General features: G+C 52.4%; 1 protein-coding gene across 2 annotated transcripts; it reads left to right on the plus strand.

Annotated features, from left to right (window-relative positions):
- The first annotated feature begins 889 nt into the window (after window positions 1–889).
- On the plus strand, window positions 890–22,958 carry PHLDB3 (pleckstrin homology like domain family B member 3). 2 transcript variants are annotated; one of them, XM_078438362.2, is made up of 16 exons: window positions 890–1,013; window positions 1,524–1,921; window positions 2,608–2,784; window positions 2,999–3,136; window positions 4,521–4,649; window positions 4,888–5,049; window positions 6,027–6,137; window positions 6,299–6,382; window positions 6,661–6,771; window positions 15,500–15,599; window positions 15,764–15,854; window positions 15,937–16,024; window positions 16,314–16,370; window positions 20,365–20,584; window positions 21,211–21,296; window positions 22,532–22,958. In XM_078438362.2, exons 2-16 carry the CDS (start codon window positions 1,661–1,663, stop codon window positions 22,664–22,666), a joined length of 1,950 nt encoding a protein of 649 aa, XP_078294488.2. In that variant the 5' UTR covers window positions 890–1,013; window positions 1,524–1,660; the 3' UTR covers window positions 22,667–22,958. The 2 variants fall into 2 exon arrangements, with proteins under 2 accessions (XP_078294488.2, XP_078294489.2); XM_078438363.2 differs by having other exon boundaries at window positions 2,999–3,097.
- The last annotated feature ends 964 nt before the right edge of the window (window positions 22,959–23,922 follow it).

Genomic DNA, 23,922 nt, shown 5'->3' on the forward strand with positions numbered 1-23,922 from the left:
GGCCTCAGTTTCAATCTGTAAGATGGAAATAATACTAATAATAGGGTGTCATGATGACCCAAAGAATCCACATGTATGAGGTGCTTGGCACCCTCCCCGCATGGCCGGGTTCCTATCAGTGGTGACAATTATTGTAACTATCATTTGGAATGATCTTCCAGGCACTTCCTGGCTGCGCCAGAGTGACAGTATGCCTAATGGTTAAGAACACAGACTTTCCAGAGAACAACTCCAGCTTTAAGATTAACAACATGTATAGACTTTGTGCACATTTGTCCCTCTCAGCCTCAGTTTCCCCAGCTATAAAATGGAGATGGTAATCCCTTTCTCATTAGGCTACTGTAAGGATGAAATTAACGTGTATAAAGTGTTTAGCACAGCTCCTGACATCCAATAATCCTTTCTCACGTGCCGATTATTTTCCTGTTTTTGCCCAGAGAGGAAAGGGTCTGGCTGAGATCTTTAACCTCTGCCCTCCACCCCATAACAGATGGGGGGGGGCACACTTTCCCGGTCTGTGGGCGGGTCTCTGGCTCAGCTCAGGGCACCCCCTCCCCTTGCCCAGCTCCCCAAACCGGTCGGAGCCCTTCTAAAGGGCTCATTAGAGGGGAGAGGCCCCTATCTCCCTTCCCCCCCTTTTCTTTCAGGATTCCCGGGGTCTGGGTCTTAGGGAGGCATTTATACATAGGTGATCAAGACGACTAGCCCTTTAGGGGACAGGAACGGGGGGTGCTGGAGGCAGAGTGGGGGGTCGCGATGCTGGGTTTTCCAAGGGTGGGGCCGGTGGGGCCGGTGGGGCCGGGATGGCCGGATGCCGCGGCCGCGGGCGGGGCAAGCTGGTCTCTCCCTCCTCCCTCGGGAGCTGTTGGACCTGTTGTCCCCCCCCTCCACTTCCGGGCTGCTGGGGAGGGGGACAGAACAGCTTCTCTCCTCCCTCTTCCCCAGCCACCTGTCCTCTAGACAGAAAAGGCAGCGCCCGGAGCGCAGAGGGAAGCGCGCCGAAGCCTGAGCTGGTGAGGCGGCCGGGGCTGCGGGGGAAGACGGGGCTGGAAGCTCGGCCTTCTGGGCGCCCGGGGGAGGAGGGAGGCTGCAGTTTGGGAATCTAGCCCCGGGGAGGAGCAGAGGACGCAGACTCTTGGTTTGCGTAGAGAGGGAAACTAGGAGCCCCGACTCCCAGATCCCTGAGTGAGAAGGCAGGGGCGCTACTCCCCCTTCAGGTGGAGTCGGAGCCAAGTCTCCCAGGCTCGGAAAAGGAGGATACGGGAGTCCGGACGCCGGAGTCCCGGAGGGAGAAGGAGATGGGGTCGCTCTTGGGTGGTCTAAGGCATTGTGAGGGGCTGCGGGGAGGGTCGGAGGCTAGACCCTTGGGTAGGAGGGAGAGGCCACTAGGGGGCGTGCTAAGACCCCGACTCAAATTCCGGTCTGGCCTTCGGGGGTGTGGCGCCCTGGGAGCCATCGAACCCCGCCCCCAGAAACTCCAGGCCGCGCCTCCGAGTGCTCAGTTCCAGTCTTTGATCTCCTAGGCCCGCCTCCTGGAGCTCTTTTCCACGCGCCCGAGCGGTCGGGAGCTGCTCTGGCCTCGTGGGCCACACCCCCACGCTGCCAGACCACGCCCCCGGAACGCAAGAGCCAGCCCACTCCGCCGGAGCCCGAAGCGGCCATGGGGACGCCGAGCGGCCCGGAGGAGGGGTGCCAGCCGCCTCCGGTACCGGAGTGCGACGCGGAGGACCGGCCCCATGGGGCTACGCAGCCCCAGGTGCACGCGGGGGACGCCCACAAGCCGGAGGCGCCCGAGGTCCCCGAGGCCCCCGAGGAGCCCCAGAGAGTGAAGGAGCTTCCCAGCGGCCGAGGAGCTGAGCAGCAGGCTGAGGAAGAGGAAGAAGTGGGAGAAGGCAGCAGCACGGAGAGCAGCCGCGACACGGTGAGGGACCTGGAGGGCGAAGGAGGGGTCACGGGGGGACCCAGAGAGAGGCACTGGCGGGTGACAGAGGGACAGGTATAGAGAGACCCGGAGACAGGGAGACAAGGACAAGGACCCAAAAGAGACAGAGACACAGACCAGAGACAGAGGCTCAGAGAGATGAGGATAGAGACACAGACAGAAACCCAGAAACAAAGGACAGAGATGCTCAGAGAAACAAATTTTGAGAAAGGAACATACTCTGAGAGGGACAGACCTAGCGATTCAGAGATAGAGACAGATACTAAGTCGGAGAGACAAAGCCCAAACAGAGGGAAAGACTCAGACCCGGGGGGGGGGGGGGGGGGGGAGCGGGAAGGGGAGAGGGAGAGAGAGCCAGAGAGCCAGAGAGACAGAGAGACAGAGATCCGGGCCTATGAAAACGCAGCGCCGGGAATGGGACCTGGGTATCCAAAAAGGCACCTTCTTTGAGTCGGCCACATACCCCCTCCCCTATTGCCAGCCCCTGGGCCTCCTCCCAGGCCGGGGGACACAGCACCTACATCCTCCCCCACTTGAATAACCGGGCGTGGCGACTGACTGGGGCTGATCAGGACCCCCAGTCCGGGGAATGCGGTGGGGAACGGACCTACCCGGTGGCTGAGGGGTGAGGCCTCCCCTCTTGACCACGCACCCTTCAACCTCAGGGGGAGGCTCCGCCCCCAGCACAGATCGTGGCCCCCGCATCCACCCAGCCTGGAGAGAAGGTGCGAGGGGCCGCGCGGCGGCTTCGAGAGCAGCAGCTGGAGGCACTGACCCGCGTGGCCCTGATGGAGCAGCGAGTGAAGGAGCTACAGCGCCAGAGGAAGGAGCTGAGGATCGAGGTGAGGCCGCGGACCTCGTGGGAAGTCTGGCCCCAGCTCCAGGGAAGCCCTCAAGGCCAGGCTCCCAGGCCTTTCCTCCTGCGGAATCGGATTCTTAGGCCTCCGGCCCTATCCTCCCTCCGAATCCAAAGATTCCCAGGCGTCCGAGTGCCCCGCCTCCACACCGTCCTCGGACCCAGGCCTCTGGGCCCCAGTCCTTGCATTCTCTCCACAGATGGAGGTGGAGGTAGCCCTTCTGCGGGGTGAGCTGGCTGGGGAGCGAGTGGCTGCCCGGCGCGAGGAGGAGCAACTCCGGGAGCTGCTTGGACAGCAGGTGGAAACGGAGCAGGGCAGCCGGGAACAGCGGGAACAGGTCTGGTCCTGCTGGACCTTCACCACCAGTTTCCTTCCTGTGGGACGGATATTCCTGGTGGTGCTCCTGGGACCCGAGCCCCAGGGTTATCCCCGTTCCCCAAGTGGGGATACTTGGTCTGGGTGGGGTGGGGAATGGGCAGATGTACTTGTTTTCCTTCTCCCTCCCTGACCGTGATTCTAGAACCTGACTCATGGCGGGGGGTCGGGGGGGGGGGGGGGGGGTTTGCGGGAGTGGGGTCTTCCTTCGCCCCGCCTCTTTGGTCTTTAAATGTCATACTGGGAAAAATGTCAAACCAACAAACAGAATAGTCGGATGGTGGCCGTGTGGTTGTGCCCACTGGCTTCAGCAGTGATTAATCTTCCCGTTCTGTTTTCTGTCCCCCAATTTGCTTCCCTGTCCCCAGTTTTAAACACCGATCCCAGCTATGATATTGTATGTAAATTCTTTAAGAACCTATTCGTTCTCTTTTTTTTATTAAATTTAAAAAAATTTTTATTTATTTTTAAGAGAGACAGAGCATGAGTGGGGGAGGGGCAGAGGGAGAGGGAGACACAGAATCCCAAGCAGGCTCCAGGCTCTGAGCTGTCAGCACAGAGTCTGATGCTGGGCTCGAACTCACGAACCCTGAGATCATGACCTGAGCTGAAGTCAGTCACCCAGGCGCCCCTCATTCTTTTTTTTTTTTTAAGTTTATTTATTTACTTTAAAGTTTCTTTATTTATTTTGAGAAAGAGAGAGCTCAGGGGAGGGACAGAGAGAAAGAAGGAGACAGAGAAACCCAAGTGGGCTCCACGCTGTCAGCACAGAACCCGATGCAGGGCTTGAACCCACAGACTGTGAGATCATGACCTGAGCCAAAATCGAAAGTTGGATGCTCAACCAACTGAGCTACTCAGGCGCCCCCAAGTTGATTTATTTTGAGAGAGAGCGCGCGCAGGGGAGGGGCAGAGAGAGATTTCCAAGGAGGCTTGCACTGTCAGCACAGAGCCCAACGTGGGGCTCGATCCCACAAACCATCAGATCACGATGTGAGCCGAAATCAAGAGCCGGAGGCTTAACTGACTGAGCCACCCAGGCGCCCCTAAATGTTCCCTGATTTTTGAGGCTTACCTTAAACTCCTCCCACCCAGGAAGTCTTGGATCACCCCTGTAGAAATTGCTCCCGACTCTCGATTCCCGGTCTCTGTGCCCCACTGCCCTGATTGTCTCAGTCTGTTCTGAGTGTAACGGACCCAGCCGTTACAGATAGACAGAACCAGACAGATAGGGTCCCTGCACTCTTGGCCCTGGCACCCAGGCAGGCTTCTGAGTTCTGGCTGGGCTGGCCTCTGTTTCACTTCCTGTGTCCAGACTGTGGCTCAGAGCCCGGCTGTTCTTTCAGGAACAGAAGCAACTGAGCCAGGAGCGGGATCGGGTGGAGGCTCTTCGCCAGCGACTCCAGGAGGCCCAGGGACAACTCGACTCACAGCCAGAGGACCAGCGTGAGCGACTTCTGCAGGGGGTGCAGGAGGTGAGGCTCCTCCAGATACACTCGGGGACCTGGGGTCTGAGCCGTTCTTTCCTTCGGACCCAGACGTCCAGGCCCTCAGTCCCCTCCTCCCTCCCTTAGGAGTTCAGGCCCCAGCCCTGTAAGCCCCAGGACTCTGGAGGCTAGATCCCCAGGTCCCTCTTACCTCCTTGACCGGGACTCCTGGCCCCGGCCCACTACCCCCCTGGGCCCCAGTCTTTTTTTGCATTCCCACCCGCAGATGAGGGAACAGCTGGATGTGGCCCAGCATGCCTACGAGGACCTAGAGTTCCAGCAGCTGGAGCAGGAGAGCCGGCGGGAGGACGAGGACCGGGACAGCCCCGGGGCCCGGGCACTGGACCCCAAGGTCCGGGAACTTCAGGCCAGCGTGGCGCAGCACAGGGTAAGTCGGGCCGGGCTGGCCCTGCCTCCCTCGCTGCTGCCCTCTGTCTCCTCCATTCCACGACTGGCCCTTTCTCTGTCCTCCTTTCCCGCCTGGGTCCCGTTCTTTGGAGCAGGGACAAGCGTTGATGTTTATGGAGCATTTACTATGTTCCAGGCACGGTCCTAAATGTTTCATGAGTCTTTGCTCATTGAATCATTCAAGAATCCTAGGAGGCACACCTTACCTTCTTTCCACTTTATAAGTACAGGAACTGAAGGTCAAGGTGCTCGAGTAATCTTTTCCAAAGGTCACTCAGTCTGCAGAGGATAGAGCTGGGATCTGAACCTACTCGGTCTTCGCCACTGCGTTCTCTGCCTCTCAAACCCAAGCCCAAAAAGAGAACCCTGCCGGCCCTCTCTGGGAGTTTCGTATTCAATGGTCGGACAGGTCCTACTGGAAAAAGTGACATGTTTTGATTATATTTAACACAAAGTTTTCTAAAGTTTTCAATTAGAAGGGTCTGACATGGGTCTCCTTTGCCCACCTCCACTTCTGGATCTTCTTCCTGTCACTGTCTCTTCTCCCTTCCTGTCTCACACAGCTGCTGTCTGTCTCCGTTCTGTCGCATCTTGTCTCTTTTCTCTGCATCTTTCTCTTGGGGGTCTATCTCGGTCCTTCTTTTTTGTAGCTATTCCGGTTTGTTTCTCTGTCTCTTTCTCTCTTCACCGCGACTCTGTCTGGGTCTCTGTCTCCCTCGGTCTCTATCTGTACATCGGACCCTCCAGCCCCTCCAACCCACCCCAGGTCTCTTCTGGACCCCTAAAAGGGAAGAGGGCACCAGGGAGTTTAACTCTGAGCCCCCAGCTCCCAAGTCCCAGGGTCTCTGTTACGCGGTCCGACAAACCCCGGGCTCTTGAGGAGGACTTGGCTCTGTGGGAGCCAGCCGGGAGCCCTGGGGCAGCTGAGTGACCAGGTCACTCGGGTGTGCCCTGCAGCGCCGGATCCAGGTCTTAGAGGAGCAGCTCAAGGCGCTGGGGGAGCAGATGGCAGCTGAGAGCAGGGGGCTGAGCCAGAAGAAGGAGGAGGCCCTTGAGGCCCTGACACAGGTAAGTCCTCCTGGAGGCCCGTGCAGCTGTCCTCACTTCCCTCTGGGGGCATCCCGTTGCCACGCGGCACCCCAGGATGTCTCCTGGCGTCAGGGAAGGCTGCTGGGGCATCCCATTTCGACTGCGATATGGGAAGTGGTGATCGCTTTGCTCTCCCTTAGGAACGGAGCCGACTGTTCCAGCTTAACTGCCTTCAGGGAACCCCTGGAGGGGACTTCTCTGAGTCCAGCCAGGCCCTCACTAAGGTAAGGGGATGTCCTGCACCTGTCAGCCCCTCCCCTCTCAGACCCAGGAGTCCAGGCCCCGGAGCCCCCCCTCCGCCCCCCCAGGGAACCAACAAACAGTCTCTGCCCAGAGCCCTTGTTCCCTAAGACCAGGGTCTCGCTCTCTTGTCACCTTGAGCCTTTGTCTCTCCGTCTGAGAGATGGGCTGACGCTGGAGCCATGAGCCAGAGCATCTGGGAACTGGTGGGTCATCTGTGATCTTTGTGGCTCCCATTAACCTTCAGCCCCCTCTCCTGAAGCTCCTGTTCACCCAGAAGACAGACCGCCAGCTGCTGGTGCTGCAGGACCCCGCCGCCCACACTGCCACCGCCACTTCTTCCTGCCTCTTCTCTGTGCACAGCTCTCTGCAGGTACCTTCCCCCCCATGTCTTCCTGTCACTGCGTCTCCAGAACTTTCACGGTGGCTCTCTCTGCCACGGGGGCATGGGGGACAGGGAGGCGTGATCGAGGGATATTTTAATTTAATTTTTATGAGGCTCAAGCTTCCCGTATCGATTTTCTTTCTTCTGCCTGATATCCCCCCCTCCCCCCCGCTCCCCTGGCAAAATGGAACCGGCTGCCTCCAGGAGGACATTTTATTTTTATTATTATTTTTAAAAATTAATTAATTACTTTTTTAATAGAATTTTTTTTTTCATTTAAATCCACATTAGTTAACATATAGTGTAGTAATCGTTTCAGGAATAGAATTTAGTGGCTCATCATTTACATTGAACACCCAGTGCTCATCCCAACAAGTGTCCTGCTTAATGCCCCTCACCCATTTAGCCCATCCCCCTCCCTCCAGCACCCCACCAGCAACCCTCAGTTTGTTCTCTGTATTGTTCAAACCATCTCTTACAGTTTGTCTCCCTCTCTGTTTTCTTATTACTTTTGCTTCCTTTCCCTTATGTTCATCTGTTTTGTATCTTAAATTCCACGTATGAGTGAAATCGTATATTTGTCTTTCTCTGACTAATGTCGCTTAGCATAACACACTCTAGTTCCCTCCACGTAGTTGCAAATGGCAAGATTCTTTTTGATTGCCGAGTAATAAGTCCATTGTATATAGATACCACATCCTCTTTATCCATTCATCCGTCAGTGGACATTTGGGCTCTTTCCATAACTTGACTCTTGTTGCTAGTGCTGCTATAAACATGGGGGTGCGTGTGCCCCTTTGAAACAGCACACCTGTAGCCTTTGCATAAATGCCTAGTCGTGCAATTGCTGGGTCGTAGGGTAGTTCTATTTTTCAGTTTTTGAGGAACCCCCACACTGTTTTCCAGAGTGGCTGCACCAGTTTGCATTGCCACCAGCAGTGCAGAAGTGTTCCCCCTTTCACCCAGGAGTGCGTTTTAAAAGTAGCATTTTAAAAGATTGATAAAAAGGCCTCCTCTCTCCACCCCACTGGCCCCAGCCCCCCTCCCTGGCACAGCTACTTGTTTCTTGGGTACGCCTCCTTCCAGCTCTCCCTAACACTGGGGGTCCCCACTTTTTAACGGGTTACAACATTCGTTGAAGGGGTTGCTGCTAACTCTTCAAAATGAAACAGAGTAGAGAGTGTCAGAGGTGGGCACGAGGTAGGGGTGAATATTAGGTGAAAAGCTTTGTTTCAGGGGCGCGGTCGCATCGTAAACGCTTAGACATTGGCATATCACGTAGGCGGTTTTTTTAAAAAGTGTGTGGGGTGCCTGGGTGGCTCGGTCGGTTAAGCGGCCGACTTCCGCTCGGGTCATGATCTCGCGGTCCGTGAGTTCGAGCCCCGCCTCGGGCTCTGTGCTGACAGCTCAGAGCCTGGAGCCCGTTTCAGATTCTGTGTCTCCCTCTCTCTGACCCTCCCCCGGTCATTCTCTGTCTCTCTCTGTCTCAAAAATAAATAAACGTTAAAAAAAAATTAAAAAAAATAAAAAATAAAAAATGTGTACATCAGCCACTCGTTGGCTAACTTTTTTTTTTTCCTAACTTCACACTCTACCATGGAGATTGTTTTCCACTGATACGTTTAGAGCTGCTCATCATTTTTAATGACTCTAACGACAACAGTATAAGCAATAGTAATGGTGACAGCTGACATTTGTTGAGTCCTTGGAGTGTGCCAGGCACCGTTTTATTTTATTTTATCTTTATGTTTTTTGTTTTTTTTTTAATGTTCGTTTATTTTTGAGAGAGAGGGTGCGCGTGAGCTGGGGAGGGCCAGAGAGAGAGGGAGACAGAGAATTCAAGGCGGGCTTTGCGCTGAGAGGGGAGAGCCCGATGCCGGGCTTGAACTCGGGAACCATGAGATCATGACCTGAGCTGAAGTCCGATGCTTACCCGGCGCCCCCCAGGCACTGTTTCAAATGCTTCGCATGGATTCAGTCATTTGGTCTTTGCAATGATACTACCAGGTGGGTTCTTGCCTCCATTTTTTTTATAGGTGAAAAAATGGAGGCAGGGAGGTGAAGGTAGTTATCTCACTGGAATGCAGCAGGGATGGGATTTGAACCCAGGCACTGTTTTCAGTGCATTAACCGCTCCAGGCTCTGGTGGGGTACAGAAGTCTACACGGGGGGCATTGAGCCTGACCTCAATGGGGCTTTGGGGATTTGAGGCTTTTGTAGTTTACGCAGTGCTGTTGTGAATACCCGTGTGTGCATGTGTCCTTTTTTGTACACACAATGATACCGTTAGTTAATATTAATTATTATTAACGTTATTGTATTGTCTGATATAATTATATGCAGCGTGTAATATGTAATATATAGTATTTATTGATTAGTAACAATCATGATTTTTCAAAAAAAATTTTAATGTTTATTTTTGAGAGAGAAGGAGAGAGTGTGAGTGGGGGAGGGGCAGAGAGAGAGGGAGACACAAAATCCGAAGCAGGCTCCGGGCTCTGAGCTGTCAGCACAGAACCCGACGCGGGGCTCAAACTCACAAACAGTGAGATCACGACCTGAGCCAAAGTCGGACGCTCAACCGACTGAGCCACCCAGGTGCCCCAGCAGTCATGATTTTTGAAGGCTTAAGGTAGGCCAGGGTCTGCTCTAAGCCATTTTATCTTATTTATTTATTTATGCATTCATTCATTCATTCATTCATTCATTCTTTTTAAGTAGCTCCACGCCCAACATGGGGTTTGAACTCACCACACTGAGAGCAGGAGTCACATGCTCTACCCAACTGAGTCAGCCAGGTGCCCTCTAAGCCATTTTATCATTTTGAAGCTATTATTTGGGAGTGAGAAGCAGTCATATATTGGCAGTGTTACCTGGTACCGTCTAATACATATATCATGAAATAAATCTATCTATAAAAAATATTTCCTTCTTTGCTCAGAAGAACCCCCAGAAGTAGGTCCCATTATTATCTGGGTGAAGGGTTTGCAGCTCTTCCCTATGGGAAATGAACTCTCCAGCTGGTTCCCCTGGCAACCTGATAAAGGTGAAGTGACAACTGGGTTGCCAGGCAACACGACCTCGGGTAATTATGATCCTTAGAAGTAAATTGCATATCTATAAAGACTTGCTGGGAGGCCCTGTCCATTCCTATGGAGTTATTACCTGAGCTATTGGCTCCCGTGGGCCCTATACCCACTGCGTGGATCTCATACCCACCTTGCGCCTGGATGTCACCTGGGGGAACGTTCCAGGCCCTCTCCTGGGTGTTCTGCACGAGGTCACTCACATCATCCTTGCACCAACCGCAGCAGCAGGGTGGTGGGACGGCACTCACTTTACAGAGAGGAAATCAAGCCTGAGAAGACAGGAATCGCCAAGGTCACACCCCCAGGAAGTGGCCGAGATAGCTTTGAACCAGGTCTGCCTGTTTCCACGGCCCATGCCTTTCAGGAGGCAAGGGTGTCTCAGGAATCCTTCAGAATCCAAGTGGGCAACATGGCTAGCGGAGGGAACAGCTGGGGACCGCCAGGCACATGATGAGCCCAGGGAGTATTTATTTACTCAGCCAGGTAAACACAGACAAATGAAGAGTATTAACAAATAATACTCTTCCTTGCTCCTTCCTCTCTGTGCCTCCAGGTCCTGTTAAATCCCTCCCAAATCCAACCCTCCCCCCACCTTCCCAGGATCACGTGATAGCTGAGAGTCCTGACCCTGCTTGGGTCCAGCTGTTCTGCCACTTCCTAGGTGGTTGAACTGAGACATGTCTCTTTGCCTCAGTTTACTTAGCGGCCGAATGGGAATCACAGAACCCACTGGTTAGTGGCTAAAGTGCTCAGCATGATGCCTGGCACGCAGTAGGTGTTCGGTGAATGTGCTGCTGTTACTATGATTATAATTACAATTATTAGTAGTATTATAATTATTAGTGCCCTTCTTCCACCTACTCCCACCCTCATCTTTGGTTTGGGGACCCTAGACCAGCCTCTTCATTGATAGCTCTCTCCACCTTACTTTTTGTCTCCCAGCAATGTTTCCCACACAACAGCCAGCGATCGCGACCCCTCCTCCTTCAGTCCTCCCCACCAAAAGCTGTCAGCGGCCCTCTGGGCCTCCTCACCTCAGCCTATGAGTCCTTCCACGATGTGGCCCCTGCCCGCTTCTCACCACTGTCCCCCATACACGCTCTGCTGAGCTGCAGGAGCGCTGACCTGCCAACATCCCATACTTGCTCCTGCCTCAGGGCCTTTGCATTTGCCGCTGCTTCTACCTGAAACACTGTTCCCCTCAGTCTTCCCTGGCCAACTCTCATTCTTTGGGCCTTAGGGTCAGCATCCAGACCCACCCTTCCAGTTGGAAGGTGATCCTCCTTTCTGACACCTTGTTATCTTTGCTCACAGCAATTTTTTTTTTTTTAACATTTATTCATTTTTGAGAGACAGAGCATGAGTGGGGAAGGGACAGAGAGAGGGAGACACAGAATCGGAAACAGGCTCCAGGCTCTGAGCTGTCAGCACAGAGGACGATGTGGGGCTTGAACTCACAAACTGTGAGATCCTGACCTGAGCCGAAGTCGGACGCTCAACCGACTTCGCCACCCAGGTGCCCCATCTCACAGCAATTTCTGATGATGCACTTACTTGTGTGATGGTTTATTTAGTTCCTGCAACATAAGTGCCATGCAGACAAGGCTTGAGTCCATCTTGCCGACTCACTTCCTCAGTGCCAGGTGTCTAAGGTCTCAGCGAGGATGTGCTGGGAACATCTTTTGAAGCAAGGAAAGAGGGAACAGACATGGGCTCAGTTTCCTCCCTGTGAAGGGGAACGAAACTTTCCCAGCTCCTTGGGCTTTTACTTTTTTTTTTTTTTTTTTATGTTTATTTATGTTTGAGAGAGCGTGAGCAGGGAGGGGCAGAGAGAGAGGGAGAGAATCTCAAGCAGGCTCCCTGCTGTCAGCACAGGGCCCGATGAGGGGATCGAACTCACAAAGCCGTGAGATCGTGACCTGAGCCAAAGTCAGATGCTTAACCGACTGAGCCACCCAGGAGCCCCCCTGTGGGCTTTTAGAAGTTTAGGTAGCTCTGCGGAGTGCCAGGTACATCATTAGGCATATAATGAGCACTTGATAAATACTCACAGTTCTTATTTTTTCAAACTTAAAAAATTTTTTTTAAATGTTTATTTTTGAGAGAAAGAAGAGAGGGAGTGAGAGCGTGAGCCAAGGAGGGGCAGAGAGAGAGAGAGAGGGTCCGAAGAGGACTCTGTGCTGACAGCGGACAGCCCGATGCGGGGCTCGAGTTCGCAATCCTCAAGGTCATGACCTGAGCCACCCAGGCGCCCTGGAACTTTTTTTTTTTTTTTTTTGTTAGAGATAACATGAGTGTAGAAAATCACGTGGAACACTTGCACAGCTTAATGATTACATGGGAACACTCTGGAACTGCCAGCTATGTCAGGAGGTAGACCCAACAGCTGCTCCGGAAACCCGCCGCATGCCCCTGAATGATGACCCCCTCCGCCTCCTAGAGAATGGCCACCAGCCTGAGCTTTACAGTATCTATAGTCTTTCTCTTTGCTTTAAAGTTCCGTCAGTTAAGTGTGTGTCCCTACATACTATAGTTTAGTCTTCCTTTTTCTTTTTCTTTCTTTCTGTCTTTTCTTTCTTTTCTTTTTTTTTTTTTTTTTTAAGTGGCTGTATGCTTTAAGTCTTTAATCTATAGACTTCCCCTCTGTTTCTTTTTTTTGTCCCCTTGGCAGTTTACTTGGGGAGGAAGCCAGATGGGCGTTTTGTGGAGTTTCTCAGGCAGGGTTTGCTGATTGCCTCGTGGGGGTCATTGTCACCTCTCTGCCTCTTTGTATTTCCTGTAAAGTTGACTGTGGGGCCCTGAGCAGATGCAGGGTCAGCATTGTGCTGGGCGCCGTGCACCTGTTTCTCTTTTTCTGGCATGGGTGCCTCCATCTTTAGTTTATGAGGGGTCTCAAGTGCTAAAATTCTAGTCTGTTGTTCCTCTTCACCAATTCATTGCAATACTTCTGTCGAGAGACTTGCCTTCCTTTACTGTTACTAACTCACGGATTAAATATCTTTTTTTTTAATGTTTATTTATTTTTGAAGGAGAGAGATAGTGTGAGTGGGGGAGGGGCAGAGAGAGAGAGAGAGAGAGAGAGAGACAGAATCCAAAGCAGGCTTCAGGCTCCCAGCTGTCAGCACAGAGCCCGACGCGGGGCTCGAACTCATGAACCAAACCGCGAGATCATGACCTGAGCCGAAGTCGGACGCTTAACTAACTGAGCCACCCAGGCGCCCCACAGATTAAATATCTTGATGAGTTGTGATCTACAGCAGTGAGTACACTTGCTGGTGCTCAAATTATGCCGTGTATTGTTTTTATTATTCTTTTAAAAAATATTTTATTTGGGGGGCACCTGGGTGACTCAGTGGGTCAAGCGTCCGACTCTTGATTTTGGCTCAGGTCGTGATCTCACGGTCGGGAATTTGAGCCCTGCACGGGGCTCTGTGCTGACGATGTGGAGCCTGCTTGGGATTCTTTGTCTCCCTCTCTCTCTCTCTCTGCCCCTCCCCTGCTCAGGCTCTCTCCATCTCTCAAAACTAAAAAAAAAAATAAACATTAAAAAAACCCACACATCATTGTTTAAGGAAAGGTTTTATTTTGGGGGCGCCTGGGTGGCTCAGTTGGTTGGGCGTCCTACTCTTTAGTCTTGGCTCAGGTCATGAACTTGTGGTTTGTGGGAGCTGCTTGGGATTCTCTCTCCCTCCCTCTCTCTCTGCCCCTACCTCACTTGTGCACATGTGCATGCTCTCTCTGTCTCAAAATAAATAAACTTAAAAAAATAAATAAAAATTTTTATTTTTAAGTAATCTCTATACCCCACATGGGGCTCAAACTTACAACCCCGAGATCAAGAGTCACCTGCTCCACTGGCTCAGCCAGCCAGGAGCTTTTATGATTATTTTTTTTTAATGTCTGTTTGTTTTTGAGAGAGAGACAGAGAGAGAGTACAAGCAGGGGAGGGGCAGAGAGAGAGGGAGACACAGAATCTGAATGGGGCTCCAGGCTCTGAGCTGTCAGCACAGAGCTGTACACGGGGCTCGAACTCACGAACTGTGAGATCTTGACCTGAGCTGAAGTTGGATGCTTAACTGACAGATCCCCCAAGGTGCCCCAAGGCGCTCCTATTTTTATCATTCCTTATTATCTATGCAGAGTTGCTGTTTTTTCTTTCTTTCTTTTTTTTTTTTTATTGAGAGAGAAAGCAGCAGCAGCATGGGGGGGGGGGGGGTGGGCAGAGAGAGAAGGAGAGAGAATTCCAAGCAGGCTCCGCACCCTGAGTGCAGAGCCCGATGCAGGGCTCTATCTCTCCAACCACAGGACCATGACCTGAGCCAAAATCAAGAGTCAGACACTTAACAGACTGAGCCACCCAGGCAACCCTGTTTTTTCTTTTTAGAATGATTTCATTCTTCTTTCTTTCTTTTTCTTTCTTTCTTTCTTTCTTTCTTTCTTTCTCTCTCTGTCAAATAAGTTTGTCTTCATTTTTTAGTAACTTTTTATTTTGAAGTAATGTAAGACTTACAGAAAAACTCCAGAAATAGTAGAAGGAATTCCTATATACCTGGCATTCAGGTTCTGTAATTAACATTTTACCACATTTGACATTTGCTTTCTTATCCTTTCTCTCCGTACACACACACACACAGACACACACACACACACACACACACACACACACACACACACTTTATTATCTTTCTCTGCAGCATGATTCCCCTTTACCCCTAAACCCTTCCTACATTTATTACCTAAGGTCAAGGTCACTCTCTTATATAACCACAGTGCAGTGATCAAATTCAGGAAACTAACACTGAGATAATCCTAGTAAAATAACCAGATCCTATTCGTATTTTGTCAGCTGTTCCACCGTTGTTTTTTCTAGCAAAAACCGAAGTTTTTTCTGGTCCAGGAGCACAGGTTACATTGGGTTGTTATGTTTATTTATTTTTTTAAAGCCAAAATTCCTCTTGTTCAACGTTTGAAGGGTATGGCAGGATATTCAGGGAGATGACTCTCCCACCCTTGTTTCCATCCATCAGTCCACCTCCTGGGCACAGCCTGGGTTACCAGTTTATTTATCTAGAGAGAGAAAGAGATAGAGAGAGCGAGCAGGGGAGGGGAGGGGCAGAGGGAGGAAGACAGAATCCCAAGCAGGCTCCGTGCTATCAGCGCAGAGCCCGACACCGGGCTCGAACCCACAAACCGTGAGATCGTGACCAGAGCCAAAATCAAGAGTCAGCCGTTTAACCACCTGAGCCACACAGGTGCCCCTAGAGTTCATCCATTTAAAGTATACAATCCAGTGGTTTTTAGTATATTCACACAGAGTGGTGCAGCCATCACCACGATCCGTTTTATAGCATATTCATCACCCCCAGAAGAAACCCTGCACCCTATAGCTGTCACCCCTCAATTTCCTCCTCCTGCATCCCCTGGCAACCACGAATCTACTTCCTGTCTCTAAATCTGCCGTTCCGCGCCTTGCCCTGTGTGGTCCTTGGTGACTAGCTGCTTTTCCCCAGCATCACGTGTACAGTGGCTTTCTGATAGGAGCCGAGTAGCTACTGGTTTTCCTTGGCGGTCCTCCGGCTTAACAGTTGAGACTGTTGTGTGCATGGGCCTTGTGTGTTTGTTTGTAGGGCTCCATCGGCCTCCAGAGGACTGGAAGCCTGCCCCGGAAGAGGGGAGAGAGAGCGAGCCAGAGGGGATCCCCCCGACCTCTATCCCTCCACTGTACTGGTGAGGGTCTCCCCGCACCTCCCCCCCCATTATTCCCACGTACCTCCTTCCCCACCACCACCCTTCCCCTGGCAACGATGGAGGAATCTGGATGCCTGTAAGGGGTGGGGGGTGCTTAGACAAGGGAGCATCCTGGTCCCCTAGCCCCGGCCCTTCTTTTCCAGGACCCCTGCAGGGCTCGGCCCTCCCAGCAACATCGGGAGACTCTGGAAGACACCCACTCTATCAGCTGCTGAACTGTGGCCCTGGGAACAGGTGAGATGTCAGGGAGAAGGTGGGGAAATGGGAAGAGGCCAGGCCACTGGAGCCTGCCCTGGTCTCTGTTCCCTCCTCCCAGCTGTGGGGCCCTCCACCCAGACATCGCCCGCATGGAGCGGCTCCTGCAGCAGGCTGTGGCGGAAAGGGAGCGACTGCTCAAGGCCAGGGTGAGACCCCAGCCCCTCCTGCTTAGGGTCAGGAGATCCTACTCCAGCCCCTCCTCCCTCAGACCCAGGAGTCCAGGCCCCCAGCCCCTCCCCTTTCAGACCCAGAGATCCAGGCCCCCCAGCCCATTCCCCCTCAGACCCAGGGATCCAGGCCCCCCAGCCCATCCCCCCTCAGACCCAGGGGTTCAGGCCCCCAGCCCCTCCTCCCTCAGACCCAGGGATCCAGTAAGTTTTCCCCCACTTCTTATTGGTTAGCATCCTCATTGAGTCCTTCCTCCTGAACCCACAGGAAGGGATGAGAAGAAGCACAGAAGGTTCCTCAGGCCCTGTTGTACCTGCCATCATGGTCAGTCCACCCCTGCCCTCAGCCTCACCTCCCTGCTCTGTTTCTGCCCTGGCCTCTGCCCTTTATCTCACCCTCTCCTCTCCTCGAAAGTCATAGAAAAGTGACCTCGGCAAGGGGAGGGGAACTAAAAAGGCCTGGTTTCTGTTCCCACTATATCCATGACATGTCCTCGGGTAACATGCTCTACTTCTCTGTGCCTCAGTTTCCTCTTCTATAAGTAGGTGACAACGTCAGCAGTTACTGTAGAATGAGGGCAACTATATGCTGAGGCTTTGCAAAACTTTTAAAAATGTGTTCGATTCTTTAAAAAACTTCACTATACAAATATTCAAGCATATGCAGAGGTGGAATAGATTGATAAGCCCCTGTATACCCAACATGCAGCTTTGGTGATTATCAGTCTTTTTTCTTTTTTTTTTTTCCTTTTTTAAAGATTTTTTTTTCTTAAGTAATCTCCACACCCAACGCGGGGCTTGAACTTACAACCCCAAGATCGAGAGTTGCACGCTCCACCAACTGAGCCAGCCAGGCGCCCCAGTGATAATCAGTTTTGAATCTTGTTTGACTTGCCAGCTTTGTTTTACTGATCCCTCACCTACTTCCCATCTTGCACTGGAATATTTTAAAGCATTTTTTTTTTTAATGTCTATTTATTTTTGAGAGAGAGAGAGAGAGAGACAGAGCATAAGCAAGGGAGGAACAGAGACAGAGGGAAACACAGAATACAAGCAGGCTCCAGGCTCTGAGCTGTTAGCACAGACCCCAATGCAGGGTTCGAACCCACAAACCATGAGATCATGACCTGAGCTGAAGTCCCTCGCTTAACTCACTGAGCCACCCAGGTACCCCATGCACTGGAATATTTTAAAGCAAATTCAGACATTGTATCATTTCGTCCGTACCTGTGTATCTCCAATAGGTAAGTTCTCTTTTCAACATAACAAAAATCCCATTGTCATACTTTATGAGATGATTAATAATTCTGTAACATTCTAATGTGTGATCCATATTCACATCTTCCTAATGGTCGCCGAAATGTCTTTTTATGGTTGGTTATTCAAATCTGGATCCAAACAAAGTACACACAATGCATTTAAAATGTCTCCCAAATCTCTAATACTAAGAACCCTCTCGGGGCGCCTGGGTGGCTCAGTCGGTGAAGCATCGACTTCGGCTCAGGTCATGATGATCTCCAGGTTCGCGGGTTGAGGCCCCGCCTCAGGCTCTGTGCTGACAGCCTGGAGCCTGCTTTGGATTCCTTGTCTCTTTCTCTCTCTCTTTCTGTCTCTCTCTCTGCCCCTTCCCCATTCTTGCTCTGTATCTCTCTCAAAAAATAAATAAAAACATTAAAAAAAAAAAAAAAAAAGAATCCTCCCTCCCTACTTTTTAAACAATGCCATTTATTGGTGGGGAAAAAAAAAATTGAGTCATGTATCCTGTAGAGTTTTGCATATTCTGGATTTAGCTGACTGTTCCTCATTAAAATTTTATTTTTATCTATGCTAATAGCATGAATACAAATGCTTTGCGCTGGGGGAAGTGAGGGTCGCCCATTGTACCTCTGGAGGCCCAAGCGTTTTCTCTTGCTGAGAAGACTTCGAATCTTATTCACGTGCACCGATCGAACCATATTTTGTGAATTTATTTTTCCCGTAAATGATCACTTTGCTCCCAACCTGCTTTTTGTTTTCTCAACCATCTGTCCTTTCCTTATTATTATTATTACTTTTTTTTCAACCAATATTTGAGTGCCTACTGTGTGGTAGACCCTGGGGTACGGCAGTGACCCAAATGACAGTCCCTGCCCTGGGGGAAGCTGGCGTTTAGGGAGGCACATCGAAAAAACACCAGCATCAATAAGTAAAATAAACAGCGTGTCAGGGGCTGATAAGAGCCAAGGAGGAAAATATACCGGGAAGGGCAGTGGAGACTTCGGGCTGTCAGGCATGAGCTCTGCCTCATTAAAAATGAAGCAGTCCTGCTTTGGAGCATCATCATTTATTCATCAGCCCCCTGCTTTGTGCCTGGTCGCGCCTCCCCCACCCCCGCCCCAATTGCGCCCCAGGCCGCCTTCTTGTGCGCATGCCCTCTTGTGCGCATGCCCCATCGCGGGGCTGGGACCCTGAACAAGAGCTCGAGAGCTTGTCCTTGAAACACCCTCGCGAGGAGGGTGCTGTGACAGCCCCGAATTTCAGCACAGGGGAACCGAGGCTCCTAGAGGGGCAGGGGTTCCGTGGGGGTGACATGGAGGGGCAGCGGTGGAGTCGCGAGTCCCGAGCCCGTCTATTCTCCTGGATTGGGGCCCCGCTCTGCCACGTCCTACCTGGGTAACCTTGGTGAGTCACTGCCTGTCTAGAAGCCTCAGTTGCCTCATCTGGGAAATGGGGACAATAGACGGTGATTTGGTTTTGGCTTTGGTTTTGGTTTTGGTTTTGGTTTGGTTTTGGTTTTTCTGTTTTTGTTTTGTTTTTGAGAGGAAGGGAGGTGATCACCACTGTGATCACTTCGCACCGTGCTGAACACGGAGTGAGACCTTCATACACGTTGGTGACCGTTAGTGACACTGTCTGGATTTGGCGGCAGGACCCATAGAAGATTCCAGGCCCTGCTGGCTGACCTTGTAACTGCTTCTTCCCCTCCTATGCATCCCTCCAGCTCCTCTGCACCTGCCCTCCACCTTCCCCATCTCCATGCAGTGAGTCTTCTCTGTTTCTCAACCCTCCGTGCTCTGGCCTTACTTCTGTTTCCTCAACTCGTTTTCTCAGCCCTTGATACCCAAGGCGTGGCCCATGGGCCAGCAGCACTGACCCCTGGGAGCTTGCTGGACATGAAGAACCTCACACCCACCCCTGACCGAACCCGAGGCAGCATTTAAAAATTTTTTTTAATTTAATTGTATCGTTTTTATTTTAGAGAAAGAGAGAGCAAGCATGGGATCGGGGGAGAAGACAGAGGGAGAGAGAGAAAGAGAATCTCAAGCAGGCTTCACGCTTGAGATGGGACTCCATTCCACGACCCTGGGATCATCACTCCAGCTGAAATCAACCGACTGATTTCAGTTGGGACGATCAACCTACTGAGCCATCCAGCCACCCTCCCCACCCCTCCCCTGTGGCTGCATTTTTAACAAAATTCCTAGGGGGTCTGCCTGTGCGCTCAAGTCTGAGACACAGTGCTCTGAGCCTCAGTGTGACTGTGGGGGATTATACCATTCTTTGCAGGGAAAAGAATAGGTGCGATCAGGCTGGGCCTTACGAACAGTAGACACTTTCATTGCCTTAATTTTTTTCCCTTCTATGGCCACCAGAGATGATCGCTGTGCTTGGTGAATCCTGGCTCTGTCGGCTCTAGCTGTGTGACTTGGGCCTAGTGACTTAACCTCTCTTGAGTCTTGGTTTCCACATCTATAAAATGGGGGTAATAATGTACTTACGTCCCAAGAGAGTTTGAGGGGGCCGAGGGATTATCCTTATAAAGCGCTTAGCACAGGTAAGAATTGCTGATTTCATCACAAGAATAACCACAATAGTAGTAGAAACTGCTCTCAGGTATTGGTCACTTATTTGGTCCCTGTTGCACAGGATATGAGGGTCCCACTGGGCTCCCTCACTTCTCTGACATAGCTCTTGTGTTTCAGAGTGAACTCTAGGGGCGGGAAGGCCTGGATTTGTGTTTTAGCTCTGCCACCTAGAAGCCCTGTGATACCTCGGGTGGATTTTTTTATATTTTTGTACCTCAATTTGCTCATCTGTAAAATGGGGCTCCTAGTAGTCCGGTTCCCAAGGGCAGTCCTGGGGAGTCAAGTTGTTGCTGCTAGAAAGCCCTGGGCAAGGTGCCATGGTCCAGAAACGTAGCTGCCAGGTCACGATCATTCTCATGATGGCCACTCTGGATATTGCTGTTGAAAGGCGGTGGCGGGCCTCACAGGTGAGCTGCAGGACCGCCCCCTCCCTGACCCTTTGATGTCAGCCGCCCCCTTCTCTTCCTTCCTCAGGCCCCGCCCACGCCCCCACCCCGCCCCCCAGGCCCCCGGGTCTTGGATCTCAGGCAGCACCTGGAACGCTGGGGCCACAACCCGGAAAACTGCCCGCACGTGAGGGTGTCGGGGGGCTGCTGCCGCGGATCCCTGGTGAAGATGGGCGGCCGCATCAAGACCTGGAAGAAACGGTGGTTCTGCTTTGACCGCCAGGCGCGCCGTCTGGCCTACTACGCTGGTAAGCCCCGCCTGGCCACCTGGGACCTGGGACCCCAAGACCCTGGAAGTGGCCACAGCGGAGGCCTTCCCCACCAGACGCCTAAGAGACCCCCCCCCCCCCCCCCCCCCCCGCCCCCTTCTATCTTAAGCCCACGAGTCTGGCTCCCCAGCCCCAGGAGCAACCTGGAATCCAACCCCCCAGCCCTCCTCAGTAACACGGGTGACAGTTTCATACAATTCTGGCCCCCCAGACCCCATTTTCCTAAGACACCCGGGAAGAGTTTGAACCGACATTGTCCGGGTCCTCCCCCACCCTCAACACCCAGGGGTCCAGGCCCCTCACCCTCCCTCTCCAGGAGAGTCCATGATTCTCAACCTCTCCTTGAGTCTCTTTTCTTCTCCAAGACCAAGGCACTCAGGGACCTAGGATTCCAGCTCCCCAGACCCCATTCCCCAGTCCTGTCCGTCTCCCTTCCAACCTCAACATTCACCCACCTCCCAACCAGGGTATTTTAGGGACCTTCAGACTCTGTCACCAGTCCCTCACCCCAGCACCAGTCTCTGGACTTGGGTCTGGCCATCCCCGCCCTGACGCACAGATGCAAACCTCTCACTGGCTGTTTCTCCCTCACCTCCCTCCATCAGACAAGGAAGAGACCAAGCTCAAAGGCGTCATCTACTTCCAGGCCATAGAGGAAGTCTATTACGACCACTTACGCTGTGCCTTCAAGGTGAAGCCCTCGTGTGGTGCCCCCCTGCCCTCCTGGTCAGAGCCCCTGCAGTCAAACCTTAGCTTGTCCCTGGGAAAGGCCACCCAGAGACTGCACCATCAGGGTACTCCACCCAGCACAAAAGCCCACCGGTCATCTCACTGTAGCAACCAAAAATTAACAGCCCAGTCTCTGGCTCTCTGCCACTGTTACTTGTCTTGGGGCAAAAAAAAAGATCTAGAGCAAAAATTTGGCAGGCTCTGATGCCAAGCTGGGAATAAATGACTGAAGACGGCAGGGTGAGGACCCAGGCAGCCTGGGACCATCTTAAGGAGATGATCGTTTCTCAGCCTCTGCCCATAGTTGCCAAATGGGAATGGGCCACATGGTGTCACTTCATACTCTATTACCCTAGAGGACTCAGGAATTCGAAACTGGTACAAGTGCAGTGCCAGAAATGTAAATGTTGGCAACTGGTATAGTATTTAGAGAGCTCTGGAGAGCAACCGACTATGGCCTTTTATTTTTTAGGAATGTTTATTTTTGAGGGAAGGGAGGGAGAGAGAGAGAGAGAGAGGGAGGCACAGAATCTGAAGCAGGCTCCAGCTCTGAGCTGTCAGCGCAAAGCCCGACTCGGGGCTCGAATTCACGAACCGCGAGATCATGACCTGAGCCGAAGTTGGACGCTTAACCGACTGAGCCACCCAGGCGCCCTGACTATGGCCTTTTAGAGCTTAGATTGGAACCCCAGCTGTGGGACCTCAGGAAAGTGACTTCCCTTAGCCAGCTTTATTTTTCTCACCTCCAAAACGGGCATAGTTCAACCCCGTTTCCTCAGAGTTGAGAAGGTTAACGGCAGGCAATGGTGTGTAAGGGATTTACTCAGTTCAGGGCTGGCAAGTAGGTACTTAGTAAATGGAGTGTAGATACTAGCTTTCCCCAGTGACAAACCAGGAGAACCTAGATTCTGGAAAGGGGAAATTTGAAAGCTTGTATTTCTAATATATAAGGTAGACTACAGAGGGGACATGAGTCCTCCATCTAAATTCCTCCTGCTCCCCAAATTCGAAGCCTCCAAATGTTAATTCGTTTGGTTTTCATAACCCAGTGAGGTAGGTAGCATTATTTACGAAGACAGATGGGGGACTTGGTTCAGAGAGCCTAAGTAACGTGTCCAGTGCCACACGGCACTTAGTGGCAAGGCTGGGATTCGAACCCAAATGCCCTCTTAACCACCTTCACTCTGCTTACTCCAGAGCCCCAACCCTCGCCTGACGTTCTGCGTGAAAACCTACGAACGCCTCTTCTACATGGTGGCACCGAGCCCCGAGGCCATGCGCATTTGGATGGACGTCATCGTGACCGCCGCGGACGAGAATCACGCCCCCTGAGGGGCCCCGCCCTCCCGGGGGGCGTACTGGCGAGGCTCCGCCCCCGCCCCCGCCCACGGCCTCGCCTGCTGTCGAAAAGCCCCGGGCCCGCCCCTTCGGAACTTCCGGGAATCCTGCAGGTGCCGCGGCTCGGCGGGCCCGAGCCGCGGCGTTTGGGGCTGCAGGTGCCTTCCCGCTACGGGAAGCCAGCCTCAGGGGCCCTGCCCCGGGCAGGAGGAAGATTGCAGGGGCGGGAAGGAACTATTTATTGGTGCTCCTGTGATACCGAATTAAACACGGAGGAAAACAGTGATTGCTGCCGTGGTTTCTAGCACAGGCGTCCCGGGCCCCTTCCTAGGCAGGATGTTCGAGTTATAGGTATCTCTGAGCGCGAAGCGTCCCACGGCCGGTTCTCCTCTCTTTAGGAATGGAGGCCTTCATCATTAAGGTCAAGGCGGGGAGAAGGGGATGGGGAGGCATGCGTCTTTAGTCTTTGGTAATTTTGCTATTTTCAGTTTGTGGGACCCCCCCCCCCCCCCCGCTTCCACCCTTTTTGACTTGACTGAGCTCTTGGCAATTTCTAGGAACTTCTAGGCTCCTGTCCTCCAGGCCTTGGCACATAATTATTCCCTGTACCCTGCCCTTGACCAGCTAGCTCCTCCTTCCTCAGGTCTTCTTTGGGATGTCCCCTCCTTCAGGAAGCCCTTCGTGGCTCCCTCAGCTGGGCCAGGCATCCCACTTTGAGCTCCCCTCTCCCATCCCTGAACACCCTAGGTCATCACTGGTAATGGGTCTGCGTCCCTTATGGACTGGGAGTCCCATGAGGTCAGAACCAGGGGTGTCCTGGTTACTGCCATGTCCTCGGCACCATAGGACACGTTTCATTCCATGAAAGTGGAGGAAAAATGCTTCCCTTTCACCTCTTGGTCTTTGTTCATACTGTTCCTTTTGCTCAGGCACTTTTACTCAGCCCACCCTACTACTCATCACTTAGGTCATAGCTCAGGTGGTTCCTTCTCCAGGAGGCCTTCCCTGACTTTCCGGGCTGAGACAGGTGCTTCCTCTGGGCTTCCTCTGTGCCAGCCCTGATCACTCTGCCTGTGCTTCTCCCATCACAGCCTTGAAGACACTGGGTCCTCACTGCTGATGAGGGTGTCTTCCTGTGCTGAATGGGAGTCCCAGGAGGCAGGGATTGGGGCTGTTTGGGTCACTACTGAGTCCTTGGCACAAGGTCTAAGTGCAAACAAGGTGTTGAAGGAATGTCTGCTAGCTGAATA

The sequence above is a fragment of the Panthera onca genome, chromosome E2 (assembly GCF_046562875.1).
Source record: "Panthera onca isolate mPanOnc1 chromosome E2, mPanOnc1 haplotype 2, whole genome shotgun sequence".
Taxonomy (NCBI): domain Eukaryota; kingdom Metazoa; phylum Chordata; class Mammalia; order Carnivora; family Felidae; genus Panthera; species Panthera onca.

Coding starts and splice junctions, on each gene's coding strand:
- PHLDB3 (XM_078438362.2), top strand. CDS start 1,661: ATGGGGACGCCGAGCGGCCCGGAGGAGGGGTGCCAGCCGCCTCCGGTA. Junction 2,785..2,998: donor GGAAGGAGCTGAGGATCGAG/GTGAGGCCGCGG, acceptor TTCTCTCCACAG/ATGGAGGTGGAGGTAGCCCT. Junction 16,025..16,313: donor AGCGACTGCTCAAGGCCAGG/GTGAGACCCCAG, acceptor CTGAACCCACAG/GAAGGGATGAGAAGAAGCAC.